Consider the following 12,154-nt stretch of genomic DNA (forward strand, 5'->3'; position numbering starts at 1 on the left):
CCAAACTACCCCAGCCCAATGCCTGCACTTTCCAGGTAGTCAGTGTTATAAGTGTGCCCTCTGGCGTCCCCGCCACAAATTGCTATTTAATGCCACTGGAAGCCAAACCCAGAAAAGGTGAGACTTGAGTAACCATATGGATCAATTTATCTAATAAGACTGGGAAAATAGGAGGTTTAGACAAAAACACTACCCCAAGCTAAGGTGTTCGGAAAGAAATGGCTTCGTCTGAGGGCAGCTAGGGCTGTGGGATAGTCTGGGGAGGAACTGTCCCATTGCTTTCTGCAAGTTTGAGCTCTCTTGCAATGTGTTTGCTTAAAAAGACAAAGAACGCAGCTTGAAAATAAATATATTCACAATCTGTAAAGTCACATTCTCCTGAGCACCCGCACGACCTTGGGAGTGCCCAAGAAACTCAGTGAGTCTTTAAAATGTCACAATGTGGAGGTATTTGCAACGGGAACACTCCAAAAAGAAATACGTTCTTTGATCAAAGTGTCCTCCACATCTCCATGTGGACTTATTTTCCTGTGTCATCCTTTTTCATTCTTCTTCGTCTAGTCCCAAAGTTCTTTAAAATACACTAATGTCTGAGGAAACGAAGAAGTAAATATGCGCATTTTCCACAACATAAATCTGTATACTTGCAAGCCTCCTGGTTAGCGACACGCTAGTGACAGAGGTAGCGAATGTAACTAAAAGGGTCTACTTCATAGTTTTTTATGCATGAACATAATAAGACCCAAAGATATTATTCTGTGCTAATATTCATGAATCTACAGATTAAATTTTTATCAGCTTTAGGTAAAAAAGGTCATGTTTGTTTTCAGACATGAGTGTATAAAGTACTAAAATGAAGACTTCATCGCTCTCTCAAATGTCGGCTGGATACTTTCACGTGGGTATTGGTATAAAAGAAGAGAATTTAAGGCAATCCAGTAGCTAAGATATTTCCAACTAAAGCTCTGTCTTTCAGAGCATGCTCTATTTCCTTCTCTTCAATCTTCAAAGACACCTGGAAAGAAGAGAAAAGGAATTTTCACAGTGGAGAACTCACAAAGTTTTTACTATGCAAACTTCTACCATGTTAAACTTGTCTCACAAGAGGCAAGCAAGTTAAACACTGCTTTTCCAATGGCCTGAAAAAAAATCTCATTCATACTACAGCCCTGCCTTCACACACCTTAACAAAAAAATTATTTATCTAATTGCAGTCCATTAAAAATCTTTAGCAAAAGGTAAGCTCTCCAGAGCAGGACGATTAAAAGCAATGTCACAAAGAAGCAGTTCACTGTACCTTTGTGAAGCGGGTTTCCTTGTTTTTCTTCAATCCGAAAATGCCCCTGGCCTCCAGGAGCCCTGAAAGTGACAAACACTCTGACTGGTCCACAGCTGCCACCTGCTGTTTGCGACAGACGTTACTATAGGCTTCAAATAACTGGGAGGAAACAAGGGAGAACAAATGTTGCTTGTAAGTCATATTTCTTGTAACCTTGTGATCCTTTAAAAAATGTGAGTCTGGGTTTGCAAAACAGTTATCGGAATACCCTAATTCTCCTTCTTTTCAATAAAATCCTCAAAAAGGCATTATGGAGACAATGCCAAAAACCTATCCTGTAATGCAGGAAAGGGGCTTTATATATTTCACAGGGAGAGGCAGAAGTGAAGGGGAGATTAATGGTAAATTCTCAACCACAACCCAAGGGAAATAAAGTCAGCTGCCTTTTATGTGATACCAGTACTTACTCTTATTGTTAAGATCCATTTTTAATTCATATCAGCTGGAGCAAGACAGGCCTTTTGGAAAATATCTGCTCAGCAAAGCAGATTGTCATCTCCACCCCAGCTCCATCTGCTGAGATTCCCAACTAACCTTCCCCAGAGTGACCTCTTTGATTTTCAACTGTCTGGTCAGGAGCAGCAAAGAGCAGACCAAGATCTTCTGCTGAAGAGGGAAGGAATCGTGTGCTCCGTCTTGGCTCAAAGTCATTCTGTTTCCATCAACTTCTGAAATGACTTGTGATATGTGAATAACACCAACCCGCTTGGGAACCAGTGACTCAGAGGGTGATTTACCTATAAAGCAAATAAATCAAGCTTAATTACATTTTTTTTAATATTGTGGGTATTGAGACAGATGATACTAAGCTTCAGTTGAAAGAAATTCAAGAGCAGTCATGGGGTGGCAGAGGTTCCAATTCTGTAACTAGAAGCCAAAGGATGAGAGACAGCGTGATCCTCAGAAAGATGTCAAAATGTGAGATGAATTGGAAAGTAGGGTTATTCTTTTTCTGGGCAGAATGGTGAGCTGTTTTATCCTGTAGAATGCAACTTAGTGTCAGAGAGACAAAATCTACCTCATGAAAGAATAAGGACCGATGGAGAACTAACGGACTCTGCCTTGGAAGTTCCTGATAGCTCAAAGGCCAAGAGGGATAATAGAATCTTGAAGCAAAGATGATTGCACCTGGTAATTTTATTTTCTTTTTTAACTTTTTTTTAAGTTTTTATTTACTTTTTTAGGGGGTGGGCAATTAGGTTTTATTATTTACATTTATTTATTTAGGGGGGAGACAATTAGGTATATTTATTTATTATTTAATGGAGGTACTGAGGATTGAACCCAGGACCTTGTGCATGCTAAGCACACGCTCTACCACTGAGCTATACTCCACCCTGGGGCCTGGTAATTTTAAAAGGTTGGAAAAATTACTTAATATTTTGAATCAACTGAGTGGCAAAATGTGGACAATCATACATATGGCCTCTGGATAGCCTCCCCAAATGACCTCTGAGGTTTGGTTCACTTGCCTGGGCTGATCTACAGTAGAGCAACACTTGAGAAAATGGCATTGGATATCTTAGCAGATAGCACCATCTCAGAGGCTGGAGGTTGGGAGGCTGCCAACAAGGTGCAGAGGACTACGGCCTCATTGTGTGGAGATGCTGGAATTGCAAGACAGAGGAGGGATTTGCTCTGTAACAACCTTTGCCTAAAGTTACTTCCTGAGACCAAGTTGGCTGTCTGACAACAATTTGCTTCGATGTCACTGCCACAAACGGGACACTGCCGACGACTCATTGTAGAGGAGACACTGGAGATCCGCGACCAAGAAGCAGAACCTTAAAGTTGAAAGGAATTTAGGTCTTTCCTTGCTCCCTACCCAATGGCTGAGCCCCTTCTAAAGTAATTCCAGCAAGTGGTCGCCTGTCCAACTTTTGAGTATCATTAAATGGGGCGCCCGCTCTCTGTCAAAGTCCAATTAGTGCTGTTTATTGAAAAGCGTCTTCTTACATCTGGTTGAAGTCAGTCTCCCTATAGCTTTCTAGAACCATTAAAAGCTAACCACACCTACCAGATGTCAAAAGACAGGAATTCACTACCTCTTTTAGTTATATGTGTGCCAGAGGCGCTCACGGGGGCCACTGACAAGCCTAAGTGTTATTGGTAGGGAAAAAGGGAACCCTGTGAAAAGCTGAAGAGAAGCCAGTATCTAGTCTGTGCACTGGCAGATATTACCCACCATCAACTCAACCACTAAGTTTGGCTCCTTCTGAAATACTTCTATTAATTTTCTTTCAACAAGTTGATGAGAAGTGTTTTCTGTGGAACTATATTTATAGTGCTAGAAACAATTTTAGTAGCTCTTAACCAGTGCAGGAGGGAAGGAAGAAACAATCAAATCAGACTGTCCTGTTTCTAAGATGAACAGGGGATGTTACACACAAGATATGCAGTTCATGGCCATTTGACATCTGCTGTAGCTAAGAGAACAAGGTTGAGGGAAAAGAAAATTAATTCTGTCATTTTTGTGATAGCCTGTAGTTTACTGTCGCAATACCATCTTTGAAACTCCACCCTCTTCCACCTGTTGAAAGGCTTGCAATATTCCAAGTGAAACTCAATTCTTTCCCTGTGTGACCCTTATTTACCAGGCTTTGCTTTCACCTGTTCTGAGACCTAAGGTGAATTCAATGTAAGTACCCAGAGAGAAGTTGATGCAAACTTATTGTCTAGCTTTCATTCCTAGAGCTTGGAAAGAAAACTGACTCTGTCCCAACCATTCACATAACACCCTGGAGAACTCATTTCCAGCAATGCATGGATTATAGCACTGGCAGGCAGGCTTGAAATAAAGTAGATGAAATTGATGCAAAACACAGACACGCGCACACACACATGAGGGGGTGAGTGTGGATTTAACTATGCTCATTTCATCTTTCTACTCTTTCCTCAGGAAAGTTAAGCCTCCAATTATAAAAGAAGATAGAAAGGAGATAAACTACTTACATTCAGACAGTGGTTTGAGGATAGTCTGTCTTTTGACATCCGACTCTACGATTTCAATAGCTCTCCTATATAAAATAAAATTTCTAAAATTAATTTAGGCTGAGCCAAACCAAACACTACACCAAACCACCAAGCTCAAAACAGTCACATTAACAGAAAGCAACCTGTTTTATAATTTTAAAGCCCTCAAACAAAACTGGATTATGTCTCAGCTTAAGAAGAATGAATTGCCTTGAAATAATTCATGGACCAGGAAATCTGAGAAACTTCAACACTACACGGTTTCCTCTTATAGATGCCAATAAAGTGATCATACATTGAGCCAATGATAACATTTTGGACCAAGAGAAAATGTCATGGATGGGGGAAGATATGTAGCATGGGTGATTGACTAAAGAAAGCCAGTACCATCCATCCACAGCAGACCTAAAAGGAGAGTCTGCTGTTACATATACACAGGATACAGGTAGGCTAAACACCGGCCTACACACCGGCCTACATCACTATTGCTCAGAGCCTCAGTCTTTACCCAAGTAGTTTGCTGACTAGGGGAAACTTTCAAAACCAGGATCACACCATCTAGCAATAGGAAGAGCTTACTCTCCCACTGCTCTCTCCAAACTACTTTGCCCACAGGAAGCCATAAGCCAGACCTGGATCTTCTGCATGGCAGTAGGGGGAGGTTGGACTAGTGGGCCAGCACAGCAAGTATCATTTTAATGGACCCAGTGTCCCTACTGGGAAGGAAGAAATTTCATCAGTCAGCACAGAGGCTCCCCCAGCAGGAGGGGCAGGGGGGTGGGAAGGGAGAGAGAGACCTGGAGTACAACTGTGGGGGACCACCAACTGGAGGAAGGGGTGCTCACAAAAGCAAAGGAAGGAAAAAAAAGTCTCAAGGCAAAGATGGTTCAGGTCCATAAATAAACCTGCTTGAGACCAGCTAATGGAAAAGTAAACTGGAGTCTTTTTTAATACAAATGTAATTAACCAATCTATAATCACCACAGGGAGTGCCAGCAACATCTCATTTGTTTCTCCCTCTGTAGGTAATGGACTGATAATGTTTCAGACATTAACACGGTGGAAATGCAGAGCTCCCCACTGAGAAACAAGTCCTCCTTTCTGAGCATAAAAAGTGGCAGAATGGAGACTCGTAAGCCACATTCACTTGAGTTACATGAGACAATTAGCAGCATTTCTTTTTTTAATAAAAGCAGCCAACAGTGCCATAACTCACCTGCAAACATCTAGTGCTTTGCGAACATCTCCTGAAACAGCGGAGACTTTGCGGGCACAGAACTGAATAGCAGCGTTATCCAGAACCTGATCTTTAGATGCCTTTGGACAAGACACAGAAGACGATAGTTTGAACCAGAAGATTCCCCCTCTGTATAAGTATTTTCACACTTAAGTCTAAACTTGATGCACCAACCTTTAGGGTCTAAGAGATGCCTTTTCTGCTTATAAGTAAATGGAGAGTTTATACATTTAAGTATTTTGTAGGAATGGGGCAGAGGTTCACGAAGGGGAAAAAAGCAACTGAAACTTAAATTAGCAAAACTAAACTAAAATAGAATCTACTTGGTCATTTACAAAGGAGAAAGTGCTTCTTCAGGCCCTGTGTTTAAAGGCCATTAGAGAAGTATGTGGATGATTCCTCTAACTCTTACTATTTTTATTCCGACACTGAGGCATCCAATAAATGGAACAATGGGTGGAAATTCATATGAAAATGTTCTCACTATGGATGGCTCCTAGGAACTCCCTTGGAGTAACAATCAAAGCAAAATATTTTAGACCTATTGTTCAGTTTCCCTTTCACATGTGATACAAGGAACACAGAACTTGGTACAACAGTTGACACTCACCTGATTAAGTCGATCCTGCAAGATAGTGGCTATCTGATTTTTGGTGTAAGGTGGGAAGTTCAACAGCTGTGGCTTACATTTTTCTCTAGCTTGAAGCCTTGGCAGAATTCTGTCTGTGAGATCCAGAGTATTAGCAATACCTGAGGAGGAGATAAATAACACTAATCACCACTGGTCAAACCATCCTAAAAGGAAAACTAAATCCTCTGAAAGCTGAATAAAATTTCCAGTTATAACCCAGCATTCCAGTGTGCTTTCCACTTGCTCCCACCCCCCAATACTCATTAGGTGAGGTGTACACAATATTCATACAATGCTCTTTTCAAGGTAGGTTTAGAATTGTTCACTGAGAAGCAGGATCAGACACTCTAAAAACCAATTGTCTCTGAAATGCAGTATTACGTCTTTTTGTTTTGTTTTGAATCATTGGTCACATCTTTATTTTTGAAAAAAAATTTTTAATTCTTATTTTTTATTGAAGTATAGTTGATTTACAATATTAGTTTCACATGCACAGCAAAGCGAATCAGTTATACATGTATACACATGTATATATTTTCAGATTCTATTCCACTATAGCTCATAACCAGAAATTGAATATAGTTCCCTGTGCTGTACAGCAGGTCCTTGTTGTTTATCTATTTTATATATAGTAAGAAATATCATTAATCCCAAACTCCTAATCTATCCCTCCCAAGTATTATCATTTTTATTCAGAATTAACAAAATTGATTTGCCTTAGTTAAGGTTACTATTTTATAGTAACTTTCTTATTTTGATAAGCAGAAAGCTGGTTTAAGATAAAATAATAGGTGATAAATAAACTGAAGAGATTGAAAAAAAGAGGTCTTTAGGACCACCAAGTAACATTAACAACAGGGCACTAACCAATCAGCACCAATCGAGAACTGGTTAGCCATGGCCATTCAAACAGTGTGTAGAGTACATCTTGCCCTTTGCTGTCCAGCTGATCCATCTCGTCCAACACCAACACACTACATAGAAAGAGAAACAATTAGTATCCCCATTCACCTTCTTAACTCTCCAAACTGTTTGGTCTGGGCTGACTCTAGGTCACATTCCTATAGCTGAGACCAGTTTGAAGATCCCGATATGTCCTATCTCCAGTCACTGTTACGATGATACCCCTGCCATCACCAAAAAACATACAGGTTTTTCAAGCATTTCATTTAAAAACATTATTTCCCAATTTAAAATTAGAAGGTTTTTTCCCCCCTTCTTCTTTCCCTTTAAGCTTATGTAACTACCTCTCCTAAAGCAAATATAGGAAATGTTCTTTTTATGAACAAATGGATTAAATTCAAGAGGCAAGAATGCGAGTTTGTGGGCAATAGACCTTGCAGATTTTCACAGAGCAACATGCAGCAGAGCAATGCTTACATCATGGGGCCCTTCTCCGCAGTCATATGGTTTTCCAGTTTCCTCATCATGTCCTTCCCAGCTGGCCTGTATACTTCTTCCTGACAAACCTCCTGGGCAATGGCTGGGAATACAGCCTGGGCACTCCTCAAGGACATGCAATTCAGCATGATTGTTTTAAAGCCTTTCAGTTCCTTCTAGAAAAATGCAAACATACGAGTTACTTTGCCTTGGATAAAAATTTGATAGAACCTGGGGTGTCTTTAAAGAGTTAACAGCATGCAAAAGAATAAGCTCCACTTTCACTGGGAAAGATTTAGACAGGAAAATGAAGTGTCTTATTGGGGGGGAAACTTCAATCCCCTAAGCACTTCTACTCTTTCTTAACCTTTAATAATCAGTGTCATTTTAGCAAGAGCATAATTCAGGCTCTCAATGTACCTTGAGCTCTTGCAGAATTCGGCTTAGGCAGGCAGTTTTTCCAGTTCCAGGAGCACCAGAAAGATAAAGACTTCCAGCTTTTTTCCCACAGATGTGCTCCCTCAGGAAATTCCGGATGACATCCATCTCCTTTTCCCTGGCAGGCAGCTGATCCGGGACAGCTGTAGTCAGGACCTGCTTTGCTTGCTGGTAGCAAGTGCCTGTGCCAGACATGAAAGGACAATTAGACACAACAGAGGTGACCGAGAAGACCCACTGGGTTTCACTTGGAATCGCCAGCCTTGTTTACAAGGCTGCGTGAATAGCTGCCACGTAAGAACAAACCTTCTTGCTTGAACAGTCTCATACATGCAGATTCCTTCTCCAGCGAACATCTCTGCTCAGAATTTGTTGTGATGTCTTCACATTTTCGAATTGAGGAACGTGTTTTGTTTGGGTGAACTCTGGCTTGTTCTCTTTTGTTGGGAGACTTAACTGTCAGCTGATTGTCAAATACCAATCTACGCCCCTTAGGGGTATGTGAGCGAGGGGGCCCATTCTCTTTCTTGCCTTGCTTTGGTGGAGAACAGGGAGGTAAATGGGGCGTGTTACACAGGTTGTCGTCACCTGAAATGTATTAAAATCAAAACGTGGTCATTCTTAGCAGTGGACTTGGGAAGGTCCCTGCATCCCCCCCAGAAGAGGTGAATTTCTTTCTACCTCAGCCAGAACCACCAAAATAAAATGCCTCTCATCCAGAAGCAAACACTAGCCACCAGATGGCACTACTGAGTCTTACTACTATTTGGTAGAAACCAAGTGGGTTTTAGTGGAATTAAATTCTAGGATTGCTCTAAAACAGAGTTTCTCAACCTGGGCACCACTGATATCTTGGGCTAAATAACTCTTCATTGTCGGGGACTGTCCTGTGCATTGCAGCATCCCTGGCCTTTATCCACTATGTCAGTAGCACCCCCTCGGTTATGATAACTAAAAATGTCTCCAGATATTGCCAAATCACCCCCTAATAAAAAACAGATGATCTAAAACAAGGATTACCAACCACTGTTATAAAATAAGAACTGTCACGTTTCTCTTAACTTCACAACTACCGAGGCAAGTTTCAAAATACTGTATAACTAAACTGCAAGGTCATTTAAAACACCAATAGAAACAAGTTTATTAAGGAATTGAAGATCAGATCTATTAAGTAGTTCAGAAAGGGACTTCAATAAGTAGCTTAACTCTGAAGTTCAGAAAGCACTTAGTGACCATTCTGAAAATAACCAAAGGGAATAGACTGGTCTTAACTCAACTCAGAAAGCCGTTTCAAAGGCATCTTATTGCGGAAAGAGGTCAAGCGCTAACAGTCAAAAAAGTTGTATTTAAATATTGGATAGCTTACCTAGACGTTTTCTGGGGCTGAGAGGCAGAAGTTTTGCACAAGGAGAACAGGGTATGGCCTGGACATTTGTCAGTTCTAGTTTGCTGTCACCGGAGTTTTTAGGTTTGTCCAATGTCCGAGACAGTTTCTTTTTTGGAAAACTGATTGTAGCCTGTGACTGGGATCGGGTTTGAGGCATGATGGCAACACAGCTGGGCACAAAAGAGAACAAGACAGCCAGTCAATATGTAAAAGTGAAGGAAAAGTAACACAGAACTTACACCGTTGATCAACACCCACTTCATAAGTAAATTATATTATGACAACATTTTAGCATTTAGTTCTGTGTCTCATCCAAATCTTTGCAACAAGAGCGAACACCTTGTCCACCTACTACGTGTAAAAAGCTGTCATGAGCATTTAAGCTCATGTAAGTTTTACAACCACCTTAGAGATTGGTACTATTATTATCTTTAACTTATAGATAAGAAAACTGAGAGGCAGAGAGGCCCAACGTCACAGCAAAGCAGGATGTAAGACCAGGCATTCTGTCTCCAGACTCAATTTTTTAAGCACTTGAGCGGTGCAGTTAAGAAGTTAATTATAACTGGTTTCTGTAGGATTTCTAATCCCCTGGCTCCAGGCACGGGGTAGATCATTATCCTCAGCTTAGCCCAGCAGCCTCCCACTTTAACCGTCTTCCCCAAGTCCTCACTCTGCACTCAGTCCCCGCTCTACCTGACTCTCAGCCCCACTCCGCCACATCTCTCTCCCGCAGCACTCAGCACAACTGCCAGGCGACTCCGAGGATGCACCTCTCCCTTCCCTACCCCGGCCTCCTCTCTCTCCCTCCCGCGATCTGAGCTGTCCTCCTCTCACTCCACCTGGAGCTGTATCGGAATCCGTGGCCCTCGCCACATCCCTTCGCCCAGCTCTGCTGCCCCCGGAGCCCCGGGCCCCCTCTCCTTTCCACCTCACAGGGCTGCGTCACCTCAGTGCCAGATCTTTCCCGTCTCCCGCAAACAGCTTCAGGGAGTCTCCACCACAAACTCCCGGACACACTCCACACCTGCAGCCGGAAAGCCCAGCCGCGCTCGCGCCAAATCTGCCCGGCCGCAGCTTTCCCGCCTCCCGCCAAAGCCCGGCCACGTTTCTGATTGGGTGTCGCCGGAGCGCCGCGCGCCTTGGCCACCGCCCCCTCCTTCACAGCCAATCAAGCCGGAAGGCGCACAACCAATAAGAGAGCCCCAGGTCTCAGCGCCATCGTGAGGCCGCGCCCACTGAGCCCCCACGGGCGTCTACATCCGGGGCCTCCGCGGAAAGACGCGCGGTTGCGCCGGGGCGACGCTGAGTAAGGCGGGCCTGCCCCGCCGCAAAGCCTGGCGGGAGATGTGGTCTTCGCCGCTCGCGACTGTATTCCCACGCCCTTCTTTCGTGCCCCTTCTCACAGCCGTACGCACCCGTTTTCGTTATCCTAATGGGCTAGAGTTTCAGAGAGCTACTACATAATACCTACCATTATTTGGGCGGTTCCGGGTGCCAGATAGGATGTTAGACGCTTTGCTTTTCTAATGCTCACCCCTGAAAGGCCCAAAGCAAATGTGCAGAGGGTTAGAGGTCAGGGAAATCTTGGTGGCTTAGGACTCAAATTTCCTGACTCCCCAACCAGTGTTTTTTTGTGAAGTTGTACACTTGCATAAAGAAAGACACTATGTTTCATCGCAGTATCTCCCTGATTTGTTTCAAAGATGAAAGAGGGCCAGGCCTTTGCTTTTGTTTTGTCAAAGAGAATATGGTATTCTGTGCACCTTCCTATCGTTAATCCCATTAAATCTCTGCACTTTCCCATCATTAATCCCATTAATCTACGCAATGTGGAGAGTGGAGAGAATTATGGCCCCTAATTAAAAAAATTTTTTTTTATGGCTAAACACTAGGGTTTCGGGGCCAGAGAAGACCGCTATAAAAGAAATAGCAAGCTGAGCTTTTAATGAAAAATATAAATTAGAGCAGTAATTTACAGGCCAGCTTCCAGAGCTAATAACCCAGCTAAGCTTCAGGTTCTGTTAAAAGCCAGAACCCAATTGTAGGTGATGGTCAACACTTATCGCGCACCCTTCAATATCAAATGATATAGAACAATAGAGCCAGGGCATAGGAAAACTACAGTATTACAATCAAGTTAATTGTAGTTAGTTCATTTAGGAGATTAATAAGAGTCAATACTGAGTACTTATGTGTATGCCAGGGACTGAGCTCGGGTATTTTACCATCTTATTAATTCTCACAGGCACCCCGTGAAGTTGGAATTATTTCCATTTTACAAATGAGGAGACTGAAATAGAAGGGCTGAATAAATCTGCCCAAGGTCACACAACTAGTAAGTGGAAGAACTGGAATTCGAACTCAGGAAGTCGGACAGGAAATCAAACTCCTGACCATTAAACATAGGGGGAGGATTAGACAGATGTAGGTTCTAAAGTAGAGGGAGGTGGTGAAGGAACACATTTTGGGAAGGCTTTCTAGGAGCTGAAAACTACAAGAGTGAAGCACATAGGCTGCCATGAATGGAGACGGTGTTATCACAGAATGGAAGCTTTCCTACCAGATGGTATTTCTGATTTTTAAATAGGGCACTAGAACCTAGGAAGCGGCTTTCACTGTTCATATTTATTTTTATAACCTGGCACCTAAAAATTGTCCTTAATAACCAGAAATGGTAACAAGTGTCTAGGAAGCCTTTTTAAGGGATGATGGTGAACAACCTACCTACCTCGGTTACAGTGGGATCGAGGGAGCAGAGGAAGCTAT

The 12,154-nt window shown here is 42.5% G+C and overlaps 1 protein-coding gene across 1 annotated transcript; it reads right to left on the bottom strand.

Moving 5' to 3' along the window:
- Nucleotides 1–333: 333 nt before the first annotated feature.
- CDC6 (cell division cycle 6) lies at nt 334–10,469 on the bottom strand. The gene is made up of 12 exons (XM_006214274.4): nt 10,335–10,469; nt 9,365–9,555; nt 8,305–8,586; nt 7,981–8,180; nt 7,561–7,736; nt 7,048–7,154; nt 6,160–6,299; nt 5,529–5,629; nt 4,292–4,356; nt 1,874–2,076; nt 1,298–1,438; nt 334–1,015 (listed from the first exon to the last, which is right to left on the bottom strand). Exons 2-12 carry the CDS (start codon nt 9,540–9,542, stop codon nt 926–928), a joined length of 1,683 nt encoding a protein of 560 aa, XP_006214336.1. The 5' UTR covers nt 9,543–9,555; nt 10,335–10,469; the 3' UTR covers nt 334–925.
- Between the last annotated feature and the right edge of the window lie 1,685 nt (nt 10,470–12,154).

Source organism: Vicugna pacos, chromosome 16, assembly GCF_048564905.1.
Source record: "Vicugna pacos chromosome 16, VicPac4, whole genome shotgun sequence".
In the NCBI taxonomy this organism is placed as follows: domain Eukaryota; kingdom Metazoa; phylum Chordata; class Mammalia; order Artiodactyla; family Camelidae; genus Vicugna; species Vicugna pacos.